The sequence below is a fragment of the Cucurbita pepo genome, chromosome 3, assembly GCF_057944985.1.
Source record: "Cucurbita pepo subsp. pepo isolate OVF chromosome 3, ASM5794498v1, whole genome shotgun sequence".
Classification (NCBI taxonomy): Eukaryota; Viridiplantae; Streptophyta; class Magnoliopsida; order Cucurbitales; family Cucurbitaceae; genus Cucurbita; species Cucurbita pepo.
Window position 1 is genome coordinate 12,588,396 of NC_141800.1, and position 22,660 is coordinate 12,611,055.

The following is a 22,660-nucleotide window of genomic DNA, read 5'->3' on the forward strand; positions in this document are numbered from 1 at the left end:
TTAGGGCATTGAATATGATTAAGAATCATGATCAGGGTGTGTTACTTCATGTCGCACTTAGGATAGTCTTTGGTTTTTAAGTAATTCGGAGGTTATCCTAAGTCAAGATGAGCTCTAGGTACATCATTGATTTTTAAGTAATTAGTATGCTAGTTCATGATAAGTTTTTGGGTAGCCCTTAGTTTCTAGTAATTAGGAGGCTAATCTATCTCAAAATGAGCTCAAAGTTAATAATCAAGATGTTATCACAGGATAAGTTTTAGGATAACCATTGGTTTTAAAGTAACCCGGAGACCACCCTAATCAAGATGAACTCAAAGTGAGCACTTGACTTTCAAATAATCAAGATGCTATCTCATGATAAGCTTTAGGATTGTCATTGGTTTGTAAGTAATCAAGGCAACTCTAATCAAGATGAGCTCAAAGTTAGCATATAATTTTTAAGTAATCAGGATGCTATCTCATGATAAGATTTAGGATAGTCCTTAGTTTTTAAGTAACCAGGAGGCTAGCACTAAATAAGCTCAAGATTAACACTAAATTTTAAAGTAATCAGGGTTCTACGCGTATAAGCTTTAGATACCTTTCGATTTTTAAGTAATTAATATGTTATCTTAAGGCTATGATTCAAGTAAGCTTTAGGTAGCCTTTGATTTTTAAGTAATCAATACGCTACCTTAAGGCCATGAAGTAGCACTATGCAAGCTCCAAACCCAATAAGATATGAAGATTGCTTAGTATCATTCAAAAATCAAGAACCAAGAATCAGGACAAGGACAAGGACAAGGACTAAGATCAAGCATCAAATTCAAAAGATAAGAACTAGAATGTGGATCAAGATCAAGTTGAGAACAAGAACAAGAATATGACAAGAAAGAGTTTGGTCGATCCACCCCCTCGGTGAAAAACCGTAATACGCCCTGAGGAATTCTCTAAAAAAGAAAGCATTACTGGCGCCGGTTGCGTAGTTTACTGTTGCATCGTTGACACCGGAAGGTTAAGGGGTGAGGGATACTTTTAGTACGCATCAGCACATATCGAACGAAAAAAGCGTGAATCCTGGATGGGGATCAAATCTAGTAAAGGTAATTAAGTGCTGCAATAGACAAAATTATAAGCCTGATAGTATCTTGACGAAGGAAGGTGAAGGGAAGGAACCCCACCCACTTATTTCAAAAGTCCCTTTAGGGAAACAAACGTCTCACAGGCACCTTTCTTCTTAGATTGATTAGATTTTTGTCTACTTGCAGTGACCACCCGAAGTGTGCTAAGTTAGTCACAGGGAAACCTCAAAGTGCTTTCGAACTTCCGACTCTATAAACTTGTAGGGGATCCGCTGAGGTTTTTGGCTCGCAATAAAGCTAGGGCCACAACTCTAACTGTCGAAAATAGCTTTTTTGGCCAGTGTGCTTCTTTCACGACATGCTCTGGTCCCGGGTGTCTTCCAGTGGTCTTCTAGCGTTAGAAGAACCTATCTTCCTTTCATTACAGTATTTCTGAACAAGTTCACGTCTTTTGACATATAATACACTCAAATGAACGGTATGCTCTAGTTGCTGCTGGCAGCTCGGCGGGAAGAGGATTGTAACAAGTGAGAGAAGCAAGGAGTGGGGTAATAATTCCATATTGATCCGAACCAATCCATATGCTCCCATTTTTAATAAGATTCCGGCGGGCGGCTATCCGCATGTTCAATCAGGTTCCGAAAAAGGAGCTTCCCCTATTTATTTATTCAAACACGAGGTAAACTGAAATTCCATTGCCTGGCTGGCCGGACATACTCTTAAGACATGATTAAGTGCCTAAAAGTAAGCTACTTATTGAATTTTTGTACTTATTCCTATTCTTTCATATTTTTCAGGTGACAGAGATCGAGTTGGTGAAGGATAGATGTAAATTTGGAGCTGTAGTCATACAAAACTACATTGTGTTTTAATAGTTTTAATACTCAAAGTTGTTTTTGTTTACGAGGCCAAATATATTCAAACTTTACTTTGGATTTGTAAATAAAATGTATTTATGTATTGTTTTAAATGCAAAAATATATATATTACTATATTTTATATTTTCAAGTATATTTTAAATCAGTCACGATTTAGGACGACAATCAAATTATGACAATAGTAATAAATAAATAAAAAAGCATCACTTAAAAGGCAAATTATTTATCTAAAACATTAAAAGATCAAAAGCACGTTATAATTACCTAAAAAGTGTTTCTTTTTAAACAACCAACATGTCTTCATTTTTTAAACATTTTTTAACACCTAAACTCAATTGTTCATATGGTAAATGTTTCAACCTAAATCACCAATCAAACAAAAAAAAAAATTGAGTTGAATTGGTTTGGATGGTTCCGACCATCTTTTCAAATTTTTATTTTTGATAAAAGTAAAATATTTTTATTTAAAACATCTATTTATTTATTTTCAAACATTTAATTAAAATTTGTAACTAAATTTGTGTCAGAATTAGATTTGATTTTGTCATACCAGATTTAGTCCTATCATTCTGTAACGATATATAATAGCCAATTTCATTCTTCAATACAATGAGAGATTTCTCCCTCCATTCCTAACCTTTGGTATCATAGCCTAATTGGACCTGAAGGAAGAAATGCATAACTTGAGTGGTTTGAGAGGAAAAACACTGAAAAAATGGCAAGTGATTCAGAAATCTTTGCTACACTATGTGTTCCTAAATTCGATGGAGACTACGAGCATTGGAGTTTGGTCATGGAAAATCTCTTACGTTCCAAGGAATATTGGAGTGCTATTCAATCTGGTTTCGAGGAACCAAAAGAAAACGAAGCACTAAGCGCAGCCTAGCAAAAGGAAATCAATGAAGCAAGGCTCAAGGATATCAGATCAAAAAAATTATCTCTTTCAATTCATTAATAAGAGTATCCTGAAAACTATCATTCAAAAGGATACTTCCAAGCAATTGTGGGATTCAATGAAACTTAAGTATCAAGAAAATGCTAGAGTGAAGCGAGCCCAGCTACAACGACTTCGCAGAACATTCGAAACTTTAGAGATGAAAACAGGAGAAGGTGTTTCTGAGTATTTTTCAAGAGTTATGTCTACTGCTAATGACATGAGGAATTGGGGAGAAGATATGTCGGATGTCAAAATTGTTGAGAAAATATTTCGAAGTCTCACCGATAAATTCAACTTCGTAGTATGCTCAATTGAAGAATCCAAGGACATTGACCAATTAACAGTCGATGAATTACAGGCATCTTTGCTTGTAAATGAACAAAAGGTGATTGATAAGAGGAGTGAAGAGCAGGTTTTGCAGGTGAAGAATGTACCAAGGTATGGACAAGGAAGAGACAGAGGGACATTTCAGAGAGGAAGAGGTTACTCTAGAGGACGGGGAAGAGGTAGATCTTTTGTGAACCGGTCGACCATCAATTGTTTTCGATATGGAAAGCAAGGGCATTACCAATTTGAATGTCCGGGCTTAGAAAAAGAAGCTGTCATTTATGCTAAATTTGACAAGGAGGAAGAACTGCTATTGATGACGTACACAAAGAAAAGTAAAGTTGAAAGAGAAGGCATTTGGTTTCTCGATTCCAGGTGCTCAAATCATATGACAGGGGACAAAGCATGGTTCGTTGAGCTTGACGAAAGTTTCAAACACACTATTAGGTTGGGAAATAGCTCAAAATTTGCAGTTGAAGGAAGAGACAGTGTCAGATTCGAAGTTGAAGGTATCACACAAACCGTGACAAATGTCTACTATGTCCCCGATCTCACCAACAATTTGCTAAGCATAGGGCAGCTACAGGAGAAGCACTTGGTGATCTTGATTAAAGAAGGAACCTGCAGAATCTATCATCAACAAAGGGGCATGATAATGAACACACAAATGATGGCGAATCGCATGTTCACAATTCATGCAAAGATGAAGCCATTGGTTGACAAATGTTTGAAAATAGAAGATGAAGACTTGGAGGTCCAGAATGTGGCGACGGAGGTAGCATAAGTAGAGGAGATAAAAGAGAAGGAGGTCACCTGTGACGGCGAAAAGAAGTTAGAAGAAGATGCAGCTAGGAGGATGGAAGAATTAATTCGGGAGAATGTTGAAGAAAGGCTAAACTCTGGAGAGACTAAATTAGAAATACAGAGGCGAATAGAGGAAGGTCGAAAAAATTGTTTAATGATGTTGATGTGCAGCTTGAGAAAGAGAAAGAAGCCGCTCTTAATGCTACAAGACGAACAAGCACGGAAAGAGAGAGAAGAGCTAGATAAAATGTTGTAAGAGAATAGGAGAAGGGTAGAAAAAGCTAAGCGACGATTAGCTCTGGAGTTGCAGCGGAAGGAAGAAGAACAATATCGTGAGCTCGAGTTGATTCAGAGACAAAAAGAGGAGGCAGCTAGGAGAACTAAGTTAGATGATAAGAGTTTGAGTTATGTTTTGCTGGGAGTCAGTGAAGAATCAAAAGCTTACAGACTCTATGATATAGAAGCGGCAGATGAAGATACTGCCGAGGAAAATATTTTCTCTGGCTCTTTAGCTGAAGCAATCTCTCCTAGCAATAAGGCGAGGAATAAAAGACCACCAGTCTGGATGAGAGACTATGCAACAGGAGAAGATTTTTGTGAAGAAGATGATGAAGCAGTCTAGATGAGAGACTGTGCAATAGGAGAAGTTTTTTTTGTAAAATATGTGATGAAGCTCACTCGGCCATGTTAAACACTACTGAACCTGTAAACTTTGAAGACACATTGATTTAAAGATGCATTGAAGAGTGAGAAATGGAGGCAAGCCAACTTTGAAGACACATTGATTTAAAGACGCATTGAAGAGTGAGAAATGGAGGCAAACCATGGATCTCGAGCAATAAACAGAAAGGCACATGGGAATTGATAAAGTTATAGGGAAATTTGTGATATAAACGATTACTTTCGTGTTCCAGTAATTGTTAGGATTAGATTTGATTTAGTCATGACAGATTTAATTGTGTAACCCTCAATAATAGTAATAGTCTATTCAATAGAATGAGAGATTTCTCCCTCCACTCTTGACAATTTGAATCTATTTTGCAAAAATTAAATTCTAAATAATTAAAAATTATTTTTAAGAATGGTAGGAGAATAAATAATAAAAAGTAATTATAAAATTAAATTAAAATTTGCCTATATATTTGTATGGTAAGGAAAATGTATATTCTAAAATTAACAATAAATTCTTGTTATTCTATGAAGTCCAATTTAATTTTAGATAAATCTATGAACCGACCCAATTTATAAAATTTTTCAATTTTTTACTCAAACTATAGGCTTTGAATTGAGTTGATTGAGTTTTTTTTTTTTTTTTTTTTTTTTTTTTTTCATGAGCTTTTTGAACACTCAAACCAAGTTGAGTATATTAAATTAGTTATGAGGTAAAAAGAAAAAGAAAAAGAAAAAGAAAAACTTTATTCATAAAATTTGATTAAATATATGATTTGATACTTTGTATATACTATTTTTTTAATTTTGCATTTCATATTAAAAAAAATCATAACGATTACAAAAATATTTAAAAAGGTGTGATTCTAATGCAATTTGAATTTTCCAAAGTAATTAAAAGGGTGTAATTCTTATGCAATTTGAATTTGTTGGTGCTTTATAGTCGTTAAATCAAATGAATTCAATATACAATTTAACATATTTATTTATTTTAGATTTTGTGTTCTAAATAAATAAATAAATAATAAATTAAAAAAAAATACAAACTACCCGCTAATACCTCCTCTAATACCCTAATGAAAATAACTAAATCGAATAAAATAAAATATATTACTAATAAATTATAAAGAAAAAATATTAACTAATTACGAATATTGAAGATAGATTACATAACTAATATATTTTCCAAATATTAAATGATTATAAATATCTAGACTAATTCAAACAAGCAATAAGTTACACTAAATTCTGACAACCTTTCCAAGCTTATTTCTCATAACTACGAGAGCCTTACGAAAAAACTTCAAACCTCACTTTGGCAAGTGCGTAAATATGTCTGCAACTTACTCATTAGTATCTATTTTCTACAATTCAACATCCTGCGATAACACTTTCTCTCGAACAAAATGATAATGAGTTTCAATATGGTTTCGAACGAGCATGAAACACCGGATTTCCAGCAAGTTTTATTGCACTTTCATTATCACAATTAATTTGAATTGGCTGATTGAAAGTAGTCACCATTTCTTGAATAATCCTCTCGAGCCACAAACATTCTTGAGTAGCCATAGTAGCAGCTACATTCTGCTTCACAACTTGACAAAGCAATGGTGCTTTGTTTTTTACTACAAAACCTCTTGTGGAGCGTTTGTCATTCACGTCACCAGCTCAATCAGCACCCACAAAACCATTAAGTTTTTTATCAGGTTGAGCACCCGCCCCACTGGTCCACAGTTATTGAATCTCAACCCAGCTAAACCTGAAGAAATGCCTCTTCCAGAGCCTGGAGAAACTGGTGGGCCTGAACCGAGTGACATGCCCGGAGTAAGTGATTGCATTGGTCCTAGAGGTCCAAAAGGAGATCCTATCATTGGCAATGGAATTCCACCCTGTTGGCTCTCTCTCCCAGCAGGTCTTCCTCTGCCTCTCCCTACTCTATTTCCTTTCATTCCTTGTTGAGTAGCTTGATTGAAGGATCCCGACCCTTGGTTGCTATATAGTTGTTGTGAACCACTGCTAGAACTTTGACCACCAACAACGCGACCGAAATTTAAACCTTTCTGGCCTCTTCCCTTCCCTCCATGAAAATCAAAGTCATCCCTCCATGAATTCTCATCGTTTGATTGCTTCAATTCTAATGACAAAGAATTGAACTGCTTTGGCTGTTTCGAATTGATTTTGGCTTTTCATTGCAATGTTGAGGGCTTGAGCTTCAGATTCTCTTCAGTAACTGAGCTCATTTTTCAATTTTTCAACAAGGGAGAGTGTCTCTGAGAGCTGGTTCTTAAATAATCCATCTCAACTTGTGCAGACTCAGCGATGTTACTTTGAATTTGGTCAGATTCAGACACCATGTTCAGCTGGACCTTGAGCCTCTGAACTTCATTCATGGCGGAGGCCAATGCCGCAGCATCCATTGCATGATGCTTCTGAATAGCTTCGAGCTCGGACTCCCATGCTCGATCGTGATCTTGAGAAAGTTTGTCCAGTTCTTGAACTCGATCTTCCTTAGAAGCTGAGAACTCAAGCACCTACTGTTGGGATTCTTCAAGCTTTGCAGACATATCTGATAGTTGTTTCTTTGCTTCTTCTGCTTCCTGTTGGGCTTGCTTTTTGTGTGATTTAGATGCGCTCAGTTGATCACTTGTTTTCTTTAGTTCCTCCTAGAGTTGAGAAAGCCGTGATTCCAAGTCACTTTGCTAGGCTCTTTACTCTTCTTTTGACAATGTGGATGAACATTTGATAGAAGAGTTTCGCTTTCAGTTGCATGATGAGAACAACCAGAATCGACAATCCATTCTTCATCAGTCTATAAAGGCATGAGCATCTGTAAAGACATCATCTTGATGTACAGCTGAAGTCATGTTTGTTGGTTGGTCAAGAGCCTCAATACTTAAACAGTGTTCCCAAAATGAATCTGAAGAATTTTTACTTTCATGTACAGCATTTACTTCTTATTCATGCATTTTGACTCGGCAATTTGGCTTAATATGACCTGGCTTTCTGCAACGATTACACACCAGTTTCACTCGACAATCTCGTTTGAAATGGCCAGATTTTCCACACTTGTAACAAACTTTAAATGGCTTCTTTGACGACTTCTCACTTCTGAATTGATTCACATTACTTGATGAAGGCTTTGAATGAAAATTATGTCTCCTTTGATCTTTGACATACAACACATCTTCTGACTTTGGGGAAAGCTCATTGCGGCTAGTCATTTGCTTAATCAAATCTTCCTGATTAGAAAGCAAATTCTCCAATTCAATAACTGTGGGCTGATTTTCCCACCCTTGTATTGAGGAAACAAAGGGCATAAAGTCTTTTCGTAATCCATGAATAAGATAACGCCGTAATCGAGCATCACTCACTGGCTCCTCAGCATCTAATTCTGAAATTTCAGAACACAGATTTTTCACTTTCAAGAAATATTCTTCAATAGAAAAATTACCTTGAGTTACCATAGCTAGTTTATTCTCTAGAAATTGCAATCGAGTTGTATTTTTCTTAGTGAACAACTTTTGAAGTGTTTCTCACACTTGCTTTGGTGACTTTAAATCACGAATATGATCAATATATTCCTTGTTAATCAAAGTTTGCAAGGTAAATAAAGTTTTTCCACAATTGATCTTCCATCTTCGACGTAATTCAGCATTTTGTGGAGTATCTATTGTAATTTCTGTGTCATCATCTTCAATTAAATCCCACAAATCTTGTCCCTATAGATAAGCTCCCATACATAACTTCCAATAATTATAATTATTGCCAACAAGCTTTTCCACAGCTATACTCATAGAACCACTTCCACCATTGTTGCCAACCATCTTTTCCATAACTATACACATAGAAGCACTTCCACTATTCATCTTGTTGAGTAGTAATATCAAACCCTTGGTTACCAACTTGGCTCGGATACTAACTGACACAATATCTATCACTCAAAAGTGTGAATAGATCTAAAATTATTATTAGTGAAGGAAACAATTAAGAATGAGAAATAGAATTGAGATCGAAGGTTAAATGTTCATTGATATTCGCAACGTTTAAATAGGATATAAGCTACCAACTAATACCTAATAATGAAAATATAAACTAACTAAATCTTGAGAATAAAATAAAATATACTACTAATCAAATAAGGGGAAAATATTAACTGATTACGAATATATATGATATATTCCATAACTAATATATTATCCGAATATTAATTGATTATGAATATCTTCACTAATTCGAACTAGCAATAATAAATTCGGGCAACAATTTTATATTTTAAAGATCAAAAAATTAATTTAGAACTGCATTTAAAATAAAAAAAGGTAAATATATATTGGTTATTATAAACTTTTTTCGATTTTATTAATTTAAGATATATATATATATATATATATATATATATATTACATAATAATTTATAATAAAATAAATTTTGTAATAGAGTTCATAATTGAAAACACATACATTTTATTTAACCCAATATTTATTTAGTAATTAGAATAAAACTACTTTTATAATTTTAAAATTTATAAATATATTATCGAACAAATTGAAATTTAGTTTCAATCACAGATTTAAAAATACTCTCAATATGAAATATAACTCTAATTTTCATTCCTTTTTAATTTTTATATCACTAATCAAATTCTCTAATAATTTAGTACCTGAATGCCTTCTTTTAACTTCAACCATAGTCTATTAGTCCCCAATTTTCAATTCACTAGATCATTTAAATATGTCTTAAAAATTAAAAAATTTATAAAGTTAAGAAACAAATATTATCCGACACAAATTTTCATATATATATATATATATATATATATATTTGTTATTTAGGCAATAATTGGTCACTCTACTGAGCTAGTATGGCTATGAGCATTTAGGAATTGTAATGTTTGAAAAACGGTTGAATCCAAAGGGACAGACAAGAGAAAATCGAAGATACTATAAAAGCACAATGTTACCCATCCATCGCACGTGAGAGACACAGAAGAAAACATGGGTGGTTTAGGTAATGATGGGACCCTAGTTCTGATGTTTAAACCCAAAAAGCCACCATTTTTCCCCCATCCTTTATTACTTCTTCGTCTTCTCCAAATCAATCCACCCACGCATTCCTAATTACCCAAAAGGTTAATGAGAACTTGGCTGGTCAACGATTTTATAATTTGTACTCACTCTTCCACTACTGCACCTTCTTCCTCCTCTTCCCTTGGGGGCTCTGCCTTGTGGGGACAGAAATCTGAAGCGGCTATGAAAGGGAAGGGGGAGATGGTGTTGAAATCAAAGATGAAATGGGTTGGCTTACTGGGTATTGTTCTTTCAACTTTTTCCCTCTTCACCCATTTCTTCCTTGCTGGATTTACTACTCAGGATGCCATTTCTGAGTATCAATCCTCTGCTGCTGCTGTTACAATCTTCTCTTGGAGACCCGTCTTTGAACGTCCAGATTTCTCCCCAGCTGTAAGATCTCATCTCTTTCTCTTATTGTTTCTACAGATCTTTCTGTTTTGGGGGATGTGAGCTCCTTGTTTGAATTTGAAATAACATCAAATCTGGGTGTTTTTGTGTGATTTATGTAGTAACATGAGGCTTTTACATCGATTTTTAAGGCTTCCTTTCAAATGGGTATTCGGTTTTTGTTGTTCTGTTACTTTTTGGCTGCTGCATTTTACTTCATTCTTTGTTTCTAGTACCTTATATTTGTCGCTGTTTGTGTTTGTTCAGAGTCCTTTGTTTAGACGGCTTTGGGGCCCAGTTAGGCGGCTGGAAACTTTGCATCCTTATGCAAATCCCAGACAACACTATCCTGGTATGCCTTCTTCTGCAGCTTCATTTTCCTCTTTTGGAGAGCTTCAATTTGGTTGAAATCCTATGTTGCATCATGGATTTACGTGCTATTTGCGTGTCTCTGTGTCTGCTGTGTTAGAAATCACGGACCTTCACAATGGTATGATATTGTCCACTACGTGCATAACCTCTCATGGCTTTGCTTTTGGTTTTTTCAAAAGGCCTCGTACCCATGTAGATTAATTTCTTGCTTATAAACCCATGATCATTCCGTTAATTAGCCAACGTGGGATTCTCTCCCAACAATCCTCCCCTTGAACAAAGTATACATCATAGAGCCTCTCCTAAGGCCTATGGAGCCCTCGAACAACCTCCCCTTAATCGAATCTCGACTTCTTCTTTAGAGTTCTCGAGCAAAGTACACCATTTGTTCGACACCCGATGATTCTATTGACATGGCTAAATTAAGGGCATAGCTCTAATACTATGTTAGGAATCACGACTCTCCACAATGGTACGATATTGTCCATTTTGAGCATAAGATCTTATAATCATACCAATGTAGATTTATTCCTTACTTATAAACTCATAATCATTCCGTTAATTAGTTAACATGGGACTCCCTCCCAAAATGCAATTCTCCTTGATGTATGCGTGTTGCCTTTCAACTCAATAAAGCTGACGATAAACGATGTATTTGAAACGATGCATTCCTGAACTAATCATGTCAGCAGATCCCTCATCACAATCAAATGGATTCATCTTTGTTCGTATACAGGGCGGATTCCACGAGATCAGGAATTCGGTAAGGATGCAATGCTTTGATCTTCTTTATGATAATCCTATCAGGTAATGATATCAAATTGAAGGAATTGAAAATGCTTGGCCTTCTAGATATGCGATGTTGTTGTCATTGCTCGGTTACTTAATGCTACCTTAGTAATTCCCGAGATTCAATCAACCACAAGCAGCAAAGGAATCAGGTTTGAACTGTTCCATTTTATATTACCTTTTCCATTGCTCACAAAAATACCTTTTTAGTCAAAGCTGTTCAATTATGTTCATGCAGCTCCCAGTTCAAGAGTTTTGCTTATCTCTATAATGAAGACCACTTCATTGCAGCCTTGACTAGAGACGTTAAGATCGTGAAGACACTTCCGAGAAATCTGAAAGGTGCTCGGAGGAAAAAGGAGATCCCACATTTCAAACCATCTTACTTAGCATCCCCATATTTTTATCGCCACCATGTTCTTCCTGTTCTGAAGAAGCATTCGGTGGTCGAACTTGTCATCTCCGACGGTGGATGCTTGCAGGTAACTTTTTATAACGAACATCTCGGTGGTCGAACTTTTCGAAATGTCATAGATTGTACTCTTTAATGAACATCTAGGCTATCCTTCCGCCTGATCTTGAAGAGTATCAGAGATTGAGGTGTAGAGTTGCCTTCCATGCTCTTCAATTCAGAGTGGAAGTTCAGGATCTTGCCACTAAAATTCTGCATAGGTAAGTATTTGAAATGTTTTGAACGGTTCTCGAAACGGTTCTTCTTACTCGAATTTTTTCGTAGGTTAAGAGCTCCAGGCAGGCCGTTCGTAGCCTACTATCCTGGGATGACAAGAGAGGCCTTGGCGTATTATGGTTGTGCTGAACTGTTTCAGGTACATTATATCTTAACCTTGATTATGCAACTGATACTATCATTTTAGTGATCTATTTTTTAAACTTGAAATGAAATTCAGGATGTACATAATGAGCTCATTCAGCACAAAAGAGTGTGGATGCAGAGGCGTGGGATCGTCAAAGGGAAGCTTTCGATGAACTCCGAGGGGCAACGACTAAATGGTTCTTGCCCTCTAATGCCAGAAGAGGTAAGCTATAGTTGTTTGGATCAAATGGTTAGATGAAAATGGAGAATTTGATGTCATGAATATTCACCTTTTACAGGTCGGAATTCTTCTCCGGGCTCATGGATACTCATGGGACACCATTATATATGTGTCGGGCGGAGAAGTTTTCGGTGGACAACGAACCTTGATTCCTCTCCATGCTATTTTCGAGAATGTCGTTGACAGGACTTCCCTTAGCACCCCATGGGAACTTGGTAGGCTTTATGGTCGTGAGATTAACGTCGGAGGAAACTATCCAAGGTCTCCACCTTCCGTATTGAAGGAGTCGAAGCCTGATACGTGGAAGAGTGACGGTCCACGTCCTCGCCCGTTGCCACCTCCGCCAGCTAGGCTTAAATATCCACATAACATAGAAGGTTGGTGGGGTTGGGTGGCTGAGAGTGACATTGAGCCTGAAAGTACTGTAATGGAGTTGAGAACCAATGCCCATAAATTGCTTTGGGAAGCTATTGATTACTTTATATCTGTCGAAGCCGATGTTTTTATCCCCGGGTTCGATCGCGATGGCAAGGGGCATCCGAATTTCGCAAGCTTAGTGATGGGCCATAGACTTTATCAGTCAGCTTCACTTAAAACATACCGGCCTGATAGGTATATGTTCTATATTGATATATTCGCCGTTGACCCGACTTAACTTTACGACGCTTTTGTCAATGCAGAAGAGAAGTGGCAACGCTCTTATCAGAAACCAGAGAACAGCTATATCATGCAAACTATACATGGCTGAGATCGATTCGCCAACATCTAAGGAAGTCGTTACTCGACGGACTGATAGAGGCATCAACAATAGTGAAATCAATATCTTTTCTATCACATCCAGTTCCTGAATGTTCTTGCTCAAGACAGGACTCAGAAGAGCATGCTTCTTCGAGTCGTTTGACTCATTCGCAAGCTCAGGCTGGTGGTGTAGGAGTTGTGCATCGTTGTCCCGATTGGATGCAAAGTGAGTCGGGACTGCGATCGAAAGATAAGCAAACTGAAGAAGATGGCGACGAAGATGAACCAACATCAGAATCATTTTTTGGGTACAGGAGTGCGAACAGGGTAGAGGGAAATGGAGAGATGATGAGTAAGGAAGCAATTCTGCTGAACGATCAAGAGGAACTTGATGGTGGAGAGAGATAAGAAGGAAGTGAGTTGCTTGGAATTGGTAGCAACAGTTTTGTAATGCACACATGTGTCGGCACTAACTAGTTGAATGGTTCTAGAGCGTTGAAAATAGCCCCGCTCTGATACCAATTTATAGAAATAAACGCTCATTCTAAAACTAACTTGTTAAAATAACACTCACGAAACTATGAAGGAGATGTCGAGAAGGGAGAAATAAGGAGACAAAGAATTCTGAAAACCCTTTTCTATTGCTACGTAGTTTTGGTTATCTATACTTTTCCTCTTTGCTCTGTTTTACCCTTTTTTTTTTTTCTTTTGTCATTATTTTCTTTTACGACTCAATTTTAAAAAACTTATTAAAATTAACACAATTAAAAACTACCTTTTTCATTTAAATTTATTCCCAACAAAACTCCCCCATAAACTTAAATGCTCAATTATCTTCTTGTATTTGTCGAAAAATACTTTCGGTAGCGGTTTTGTAAAGATGTCCGCAACTTGATCCTGACTTGCCACATGCAGCAATTCTACGTTTCTTTCCTTCACATGATCTCGGATATAATGAAATCGAACGTCAATGTGTTTGCTACTTTCATGGTTCACTCGGTTCTTGGCCAACTCAATTGCTGATTTGTTGTCAACTTGTATTACGGTTGCACCTCGTTGCTTTAGCTCCATCTTACTCAACAAATTTCTAAGTCATATTGCGTGACACACACACCAAGATGCTGTTACATACTCAGCTTCACACGTCGAGAGTGTCACGATCGGTTGTTTCTTTGAAAGCCAAGTAAATGTTGTGTTGCACATGAAAAATACATAACCAAATGTACTTTTCCAATCGTCTATGTCTCCGCACCAATCACTGTCAGAGTAACCGACTAACTTATAATCTTCTGTTTTTTAGTAGAATAGCCCAAGTGACACTGTTCCTTTGATATATTGTAGGACTCGCTTCATCTTCTAATGTGAATAGATTGGCTCCACCATGAACCGGCTTATTATGCCGACACTTAATGAAAGATCTGGCCTTGTGCATGTAAGATAGCAAAGGCTTCCCACCAGGCTCCGGTACCTATTTGCATCTACTCGTTCTCCTTCATCGTACTTTGAGAGTTTTGTACCTGGTTCCATTGGTGTTGATACCGGGTTGCAATTTTCCATCTTGTACTTCTTCAAAATCTCCTTTGCATATTTCTCATGTGATATAAAAATGCTTGTCTCTCCTTGTTTAACCTCCAAACCGAGGAAAAACTTCAACAAGTCCAAGTCTGTCATCTCAAATTCTCGTGTCATTATGCTTTTGAACTCTTCTATCATTTCATCATTGTTGCCTGAGAAGATGAGGTCATTGACATAAAGAGCGACGAGTATCACATTACCTCCACTCTTCTTTTGTGTAAAGTGAATGTTCGTGAGGACATTGCTTGTACCCGTTCTCCTTGAAGTATGTATCGATGCGAGTTTTCCATGCTTGCGGTGCTTGTTTCAACCCGAGTTTTCCATCCAAGAATGCTGACTTGACATCCATTTGAAAAATCCGCCATTTGAATTGAGCTGCTTTGGAAATGAGCAATCGAATTGTCTCCATTCTAGCGATAGGAGCAAACAATTCATCATAGTCGATTCCTGCCTTTTGCTTATATCCCTTCGCAAGAAGTCGCACCTTGTATCGCTCAATCTTGCCTTGAGCATTCATCTTTTTCTTGAATACCCACTTCACACCTATAGGTTGACTTCCTTCCGGTAATTCTATCACTTCCCATGTGTTGTTGCGATGAATCGCTTTAATCTCCTCATCCATGGCAGTTTGCCACTTCGTGTCTCGCACCGCCTCTTCAAAGCTGATATTTTCAGCATCTGCCAGAAGACATACAAGGTGTACCTCATTTGTTGAGTCATACAAATCTGGCAAACTTCACATTTTGGGTTGTCGTAGTTTATCTCCATCATCGAAAATTTCGGAGTCTGTTGGTGCACTTGTTGGTGCAGTGACTGATGATTCTCCAACTTCGATATTGACTTCTGTCGAATTGTTCCAGTCCCATTCGCTTGCTTCATTTACTTGCACATCGCGACTCACTATCACCATTTTGCTAATCGGGTCAAGTAGTTTGTATCCTTTTGTCTTCTCATCATATCCAGTAAAGATATACCTTTTGCTTTTGTCTTCGAGCTTCGTTCTTCGTTGATCCGGTATGTGAGCATAAGCCACACTACCGAACACTTTGAGATGAGAGATTGTAGGCTTTTGTCCACTCCAAGCCTCTTGTTAGATAAAACCTGAGCTTTTCTTTATTTAGATTCACACGATTTCATTAGTTGATTGAATACCTCCGTTTGACCATTTGACAAACACGTCAAATGGAATACCAAAGTTTTAGATGACAATTTTGTAGGAAGTGGCACAAATTTAGTTGGCCACTCTCGAGCCATTTTTAGAATAAGTTATATTTTAAAAGGTAAATTTGTTCAGAAGATTTAACTCTGATTTGAAGTACAGTCAAAATTCCAGCAATTCTCTCCCTTTATTATTTTACGCGTTTTATTTTCTTCCAACAACTTCCCGTCAACGATCTCCTCTCACCGAAAAGAAAAGGATTTCCCTGGCCGATTATCGAAAAACAACAAGTGGTATCAGAGCCCGGTTGAAGCCATCGGTGGTATATCATTGCGGAGGAGGCAACTTTATCAACAGTCAAGTTGAATAGCTCAAGTGATTAGAGCGTCGACCTAACAACGCACAAGTCTCAAGTTCGAGTAGAAGAAAATGCAAAGCACGAAAATAAACACATTGTGGGGTCCATCCCGAGCAGGCTCGCTCACACTCCTCCACGTTGCTGCCAAGTGTCGGCTTCTCCATCGCCACCACAAAGAGGTCGATGCCGTGATGATGTGCGTCAAGTTGTGTCGTTGAGCACCGGTGTCCTCGACATGGGGGCAACCAAGCCATATGATTGGGGGATTTCCTTGGCCGATTATCGAAAAACAACACCTTCTTTTTCTTACGTTGCTCGTGTGCCTCGAGAGAACAGGCGAGCTCATCGACCTTGAACGTTGCTAGGTCCTTCGACTCTTCTATCGCACATACAACATTCTCGAAGTTGTCGGTTAATGACCTCAAGATCTTCTCCGCAACCTGTGTCTCGGGTAACATTTCTCCATTTCAATTTAGTTGATTTGTCACGGTCTGAACGCGCGTAATGTAGTTAGATACATTTTCTGACTCCTTCATCTTCATGCTCTCCAACTCACCACGCAGAGTCTGGAGATGCACTTGCTTGACTCAATTGGTTCCTTTGAACACTTTTTCTAAAGTGTCCCACGTTTCTTTTGAAGTAGTTGCCCTTACCATCTTCTCAAAGCCCAACTCGTCAACAGCCCGGAACAACATGTATAATGTTGCCTTATCCTTTGATCGTAATTCTTTTAACGCCTTGTTCTGCATTGCCATATAACACGTGGTATCCTTCGGTTCTTCGAGACCTTCTTCGACCACCTCCCATGCGTCTTGAGAATCGAGAAGAGCTTTCATTTGGATGCTCCAATTCTCGTAGTTTATCTTTGTTAATAGTGGTAGCGGCATTTGTCCCATCATGTTCGCTATCGGCTCTGATACCAATTTGTTGATAATAGCAGGCCGCTCTAATACCAATTTGTAGAAATAAACGCTCGCTTTGAAACTAACTTGTTAAAATAACACTCACGAAGCTGTGAAGGAGATGTCGAGAGAGGAGAGACAAGGAGACAAAGAATTCTTACTTTCTATTGTCTACACTTTTGTTTTTGCTCTTTTAATCTGCTTTTTACTCTCGAAAACAAATTAATCTATAGGTTTTATAAAGGGGCTCAAAATGGCTATCCTAGGAACGGTTTTTTTTTTTTTTTCTTGAGACTTAATTTAAAAAAACGTACTAAAAGTAACAAATTAAAAACTACCTTTTTTTTTTATTTATTTAAGTTTATTCCCAACCTACAGCACTGAGTTCAGCCGTCTCCATATCATTTTTATTTTGAAATCTTCTGAACCATCTACTCTGATTTGAACAGCCAACAGTGTAATTCATGTAAATTTTCTTGTTCATCCTTGTTTTGAAGGGAAAATCAGGGGCTTCTGGGCTTCTTTCACAGCTGTTTTTGTGGGGCAGTAGTTTTGCATAGCCAAAATTAACTAAAATGGGTCAATAATTTGCATTGACCACAACCACGACCTTTCTTATGTTATTTGCATTGCCACCTAATAATATTCTTCTAGTGAAATGTTGATTCTTCTAGACTATGACCTTTGTCGCTCCGCCATGGTCACCAATGCACACGCTAGTAAAATCTCCCAATGTATGACGCGTGCTATAGACAAGTTCCATCTAGAGCATCTTTGTAGATTTGGCAATTCCACATGTTTTTTTTTTGGTGTTGTGAAGCTCGACCATTGAACTCCTTCTAGTAACCTATGTGATCATCCCCCACGCTGGGAAGAGTTCGTAGAAGATTGTGAAGGGTGCTATGGTAGCAGCATGTGTCACAAAATTTAGAACCTTATACACCACTGCAGAGTGTACGAACTCAGTTGTTGCTGAGAGTGTTTCAAATTAAAATCTATGACACAATCAATTTGGACATATGAGCGTCAAAGGAATGAAGATGCTGTTGCGAAAGAATTTTTTGAAGGTCTGAAATCTGTTGATATGAGTCCTTGTGAGAGCTGCATTATGAGCAAATAGAAACGAGCTAGCTTCACAAAAGCTACCAAAGAATTGAAGAAAGTGCGGTTGGAAATGATCCACACAGACATTTGGGGACCATCTCCAGTTCTATCACTTGCCAGATCAAAGTTTTATATCACATTTATCGATGATTTCAGCATGAAAATGTGAATTTATTTTCTAAAATACAAGTGTTTGTCACGTTCAAGAAGTGGAAAACTGTAGTTGAAAATGAGACCGACTTGAAGATGAAATGTCAGAGCTCAATCAATGGATTAAAGGCCCAAAAGCAGGCTTCTAAGCCCAAACTCAAACACAGTCCCAATTGGATGCAACTCTAAGGTCGGTGCTAAATCAGCGCAAATTAGCAGTCGCCACTACCAACAGAAGCCTTGCAATTATTTCAATAATTCCAATATAAATAAATATTAAAAAAAAAAAAAAGAAAAAAAAAAAAAAGAAAAGGAAGAAACATATATCGAGTTCTAAGTCTCCACCCTCCCCTCCAGTTCTAGGGCTTCCATTGCTCTCCAACTCTACTCTCAACCTTCTTTTACTTCTTTTACTCTGCCCTTCGAATACTTCACAGTATCCCTCCCTTTCCATTTCTTCGTTTCCTTACCTTCTTCTTGGAGCTTTCAAATCTAAGGTTCCAGGCATTGTTTCGCCACTGCATTCGGATTACCAATGGTGAAGTCTTCTAAGTCCGTCCACGAACGCTTCCAAGACGACGGGAATGGTATTTCTTTCTCTCTCTCTCTCTCTCTCTCTCTTTCTCTTTAGTTTCTGGGTTTTGAATTGAATCCTCAGTTTTTTATTCTTAAGAAATGAAATGGTTCATGAGTTTCATTTTTTTCTTTTACAGAGTTGGGAGTGAAAATTGAGGGGAAGAGTGGTGATAGCAAGGCGAGTGGTCATCGGTCTAAACACTCTGAGACCGAGCAGCGAAGGAGAAGTAAAATTAATGAAAGGTATGTTGCTGCTGCTTACTGCTTATACTTCAATTTGTACTAAAAAGTTGTAATGCTATTCTAATTTTATCCTTTTTTAAGGAAAAAAAAAAAAAAAAAAAAAGGCCTTTTGTTTTTCGGCTTTTTGAGCTGATACAAATGGCTTTTTGGATACTTCAGCATGTCTGAGGGATACGTGTATTTCTGTTGCCTCGTTTGAGTTATGTTATGTGAAAATAAAGTGAAGCAGATTTGTACGGTTTCTCAGTTAAATACATGGGATCATGGGTATTCAGATGTTAGAGCAACTCGTATATGTTTTTGTCACATTGACTTGCCACATTCTGTTTTCAACGAGTTTTATTTTATGAAAATCATTTTCTTAGATACCTAGATGCTGCCGCATTTCGCTTCATGAAACGATATGTAAAAAAATTTACTCGCCCTTGTGGATTATTTTCTTTTGAAGTGTTAATGGATTAGTTTTCAGGATATTTTCTCTTTAATTTTTTATATGCCCTTTTGTTCTGGATTTCTTTTAGGATCTTCGTGACAATCTCACGTTTTTGTGAAATATTGTGTTCTGATGGGGGCAGATTTCAGATTTTGAGAGACCTCATACCTCAGAATGATCAAAAAAGAGATAAGGCTTCATTCTTGTTAGAGGTATGTCTCGCATATTACCAATTCTAGTTTTGAGATTCCTTGTTAGTTGGATAAATTAATCTTTGACATATTTGTACTTCAGGTAATTGAGTACATTCAATTTCTACAAGAGAAGTTAAATATGTACGAAGGATCATGCCAAGGTTGGAGTTCAGAGCCTTCAAAATTGGTTCCATGGGTATAATCTTCTTCTTGATTAACTTCTGTTTTCACCTTGTCTTTCACCAGTTTGGTGACTTTCTTGCTTCTTTTTTTCTGGAAAGTGAGTTAGGAAGGTCCCTTAATTATGCTTTTCATGTTAGAAATCGTTTTACAATATTGTTCTTTCTTTTGAGATTATGAGAGTCGTGGATGGATAAGTAACTCCCCTTATTAATGAATGAAACTGCGAACAAACACTTAAAAGCTGCCCTGGCATGTTTGTCCTCCAAACTCTGAAATATCTTGTAATTTGTCTAATCGACTTCTGACAGAAGAATTATAGAGCTGCTGAAAGTTATGTTGATCATTCCCAAGTGGTAAAGCGGGGTTCCAATCATGAGAGCGCTGTCGTTTTTTCCCAAGCAATGCTAACAAATGCGCCGAATGTGATGAATGCTGACATGGGTCCTGCTGCAGTACTAAATGCGGTGGATCATACCCTTGTCTCTGCTACTCAAGGACTCCCCATGAGCATGCATGCACAACCAATTGTATTTGAACCTGTTGGAAGAGGTAGTTTATCAACCGAGTCTTTGGACGAGCCTGCATCAGGATCAGAGAACATCTCTTCCAAGACCCAGACCGAGTTATTGCAGGGTCGAACCCATGCCACTACTGGTTTTTTGAACCATGCTGTTAGTGATCAGGAGGATCTTTCTGTGGAAAGTGAAATGGAGGGTATCTCAGGTGTCTATTCCCATGGGTGAGCATCTGCCATGAGTTTTATATGAATTGTGTCGGACCTTCTTGATATAAAATTTGGAAGATGCTGCTTCTTTCCCTCTGTTAGCTAAATTCAAATATTCTCGGCACAATCGTGAAAACGTGTAGTTGCCTTGTCTGCATGAGGCAGTTCCTTGGTATAACTGTTCTGAATGTAATTTAATCCATGTTCTGGTTTTAGCCCTTTAGTTTTCTTTTGTATTATGATTGACATGGTTTCTGTATTGAGCAGGTTACTAAGTACCCTGACCCAGGCCCTACAGGCTTCAGGCGTTGATTTGTCACAGACCAACATCTCAGTCAAAGTTGATGTCGGAAGACGAGCAAATAGATCGTTGTCCCTTTCAGAGGTTCAAAATCTTCACCTTGGCCTTTTGAAGTCTTTTCTTCTGCTAGCTAGTTGAATTGATGTGATGTTGTTTCTAATGTGATGTGATCCATTATTTCACCAGGATGACAAAAAACAATCTTTGAACAATCAAGTGACGGCACAGAGTTTATATGGCTACTTCAGTGAGGACTCAGAACAAGCTCACAAGAAGCTTAGAACAGGGGTGTAGTGTGTTACTCTGAGCTGCTTCTTTATCTTACCCCTGTGCCTTCTTTGTTCTCTTCCATCTTTGAGTGTGATATTATTATTATTTTTTGTTTCCTTAAATGGGTGGGCGGGGGTGGTGTTTTGGGGGATAATCTTGGCCATTTTTTTTACAGGTCATGGTCTGTTAGCAGCAACTGGGATTTCTTTGATTGTAGATGTCTTTCTCCTTGGTCCCAGTTGCTGCAAGGATACAAGGTTATGCGTGTTTTTTTTTTTTTTTTTTTTTTTTTTTTCTGAAGTTTTAAGTTATGATACAAAAGCTTGCATTTTGTAATGTATTGTAGCCTGTAATTCTCCAGATTAATGAGATCCCCTGAGAATATTTTTAGTTGCATGGTTTATGAGGTTAAAATATTTGTATCTCTATGATGCTTTTATTTCAGATTGGATATCTAACAGTTCTTAGCGTCTATGATTTTTGTAAGAAAACAACTCTCAGCTGCTCTCATTTAGTTGAGTCACCCATTGTTTCTGTAAGTCCCTGAGAAGAACAGACACCAAATTGTAAGGAACAGATCAAAAAGTGAAAGATGCTAAGAGCTTAGAACTTGGAACATACTTTTTGGTGGAAGAAAAACGAAGATTGAAAGAGCCACAGGAGAGTCAAAATGGCAACAACGAGAAGGCCAAGTAATTAGGAACTTCGGCCGCCATAGTTCCCCTAATGCCATAAGCTGAACAAAACAAGTCCACAGAAGCATTGTTGCCATTGCCCTCCTCTTCCATGGCTTCATTCTCGACCTCGAAACAGTAATCGACAACCTTGTCTTCATCAGAAAATGTAAACTCCATTTCCCAATCATGAACGTAATTACTCTTCTGATCAGACTCCATTTTTGAACAACCTTTCTTCCCAGCCCCTCACTGATTGGTCTCCAAAGGGGTGGAACCCAGAAGTTAATTAACACAATCATCAACTGCTTTTTTTTCTTTTCTGTAGAACCTCCTGTTGATTTTAGTTGTATTATTAGTTTAAAAGTATAAAAACAATGGAGCCTTCCCATGACCATTTCTATCCGTCCTACTAGTTCGATCTTGCCTTTAAACTCAATAAAACACTACCTTATCTAGATTAGATATGCATATGTACATAAAAAAGCAAGCGGAATCCAAGAACCAATTTCTTTTAGAAAACTCATGACCTATCATAAATCAAGGTCGTCTAACTCAACCTACATGTAGAGACCTTAACCACTCCAAATTATACTTTTGTGATCAATTACTAAAAATTATGGAATATTTGTAATGGCCTAAAATGTTGAACTTAATTCAACAAGTCTGACTATCTTAAATTGACCATATATTAGATTTGTTTTGGTGTCACCCATATTTGAAG

General features: G+C 37.5%; 3 protein-coding genes across 7 annotated transcripts; all 3 read left to right on the top strand.

The window, feature by feature from the left end:
• The first annotated feature begins 2,955 nt into the window (after positions 1-2,955).
• LOC147793258 (uncharacterized) lies at positions 2,956-4,632 on the top strand. The gene is made up of 2 exons (XM_087122186.1): positions 2,956-3,981; positions 4,321-4,632. Exons 1-2 carry the CDS (start codon positions 2,956-2,958, stop codon positions 4,630-4,632), a joined length of 1,338 nt encoding a protein of 445 aa, XP_086978312.1.
• A 5,080-nt stretch (positions 4,633-9,712) lies between these two features.
• On the top strand, positions 9,713-13,640 carry LOC111790106 (O-fucosyltransferase 27). 3 transcript variants are annotated; one of them, XM_087121995.1, is made up of 10 exons: positions 9,713-10,139; positions 10,404-10,488; positions 11,198-11,271; positions 11,361-11,449; positions 11,536-11,779; positions 11,857-11,969; positions 12,034-12,124; positions 12,206-12,334; positions 12,411-12,964; positions 13,033-13,640. In XM_087121995.1, the coding sequence occupies exons 1-10, from the start codon at positions 9,813-9,815 to the stop codon at positions 13,496-13,498; spliced, it is 2,172 nt and encodes a 723-aa protein (XP_086978121.1). In that variant the 5' UTR covers positions 9,713-9,812; the 3' UTR covers positions 13,499-13,640. The 3 variants fall into 3 exon arrangements, with proteins under 3 accessions (XP_086978121.1, XP_023526683.2, XP_023526684.2); XM_023670915.2 differs by having other exon boundaries at positions 9,714-10,139; positions 11,201-11,271; XM_023670916.2 differs by having other exon boundaries at positions 9,908-10,139; positions 11,245-11,271.
• A 4,993-nt stretch (positions 13,641-18,633) lies between these two features.
• LOC111789908 (transcription factor BIM2) lies at positions 18,634-21,658 on the top strand. 3 transcript variants are annotated; one of them, XM_087122014.1, is made up of 7 exons: positions 18,634-18,925; positions 19,052-19,157; positions 19,679-19,802; positions 19,885-19,980; positions 20,276-20,706; positions 20,959-21,076; positions 21,179-21,658. In XM_087122014.1, exons 1-7 carry the CDS (start codon positions 18,874-18,876, stop codon positions 21,284-21,286), a joined length of 1,035 nt encoding a protein of 344 aa, XP_086978140.1. In that variant the 5' UTR covers positions 18,634-18,873; the 3' UTR covers positions 21,287-21,658. The 3 variants fall into 3 exon arrangements, with proteins under 3 accessions (XP_086978140.1, XP_086978141.1, XP_023526393.2); XM_087122015.1 differs by having other exon boundaries at positions 20,279-20,706; XM_023670625.2 differs by having other exon boundaries at positions 19,733-19,802.
• Positions 21,659-22,660: the final 1,002 nt, after the last annotated feature.

Bases quoted from the DNA above. Each gene is read 5' to 3' on its own strand.
- LOC147793258 (XM_087122186.1), top strand. From the start codon at position 2,956: ATGAAACTTAAGTATCAAGAAAATGCTAGAGTGAAGCGAGCCCAGCTA. The intron at 3,982-4,320 runs GTAGCATAAGTA...CTGGAGTTGCAG, and splicing joins TCCAGAATGTGGCGACGGAG to CGGAAGGAAGAAGAACAATA.
- LOC111790106 (XM_087121995.1), top strand. From the start codon at position 9,813: ATGAGAACTTGGCTGGTCAACGATTTTATAATTTGTACTCACTCTTCC. The intron at 11,780-11,856 runs GTAACTTTTTAT...ATGAACATCTAG, and splicing joins CCGACGGTGGATGCTTGCAG to GCTATCCTTCCGCCTGATCT. The intron at 12,335-12,410 runs GTAAGCTATAGT...CACCTTTTACAG, and splicing joins GCCCTCTAATGCCAGAAGAG to GTCGGAATTCTTCTCCGGGC.
- LOC111789908 (XM_087122014.1), top strand. From the start codon at position 18,874: ATGGTGAAGTCTTCTAAGTCCGTCCACGAACGCTTCCAAGACGACGGG. The intron at 19,158-19,678 runs GTATGTTGCTGC...GATTTCTTTTAG, and splicing joins AGAAGTAAAATTAATGAAAG to GATCTTCGTGACAATCTCAC. The intron at 20,707-20,958 runs GTGAGCATCTGC...TGTATTGAGCAG, and splicing joins TCAGGTGTCTATTCCCATGG to GTTACTAAGTACCCTGACCC.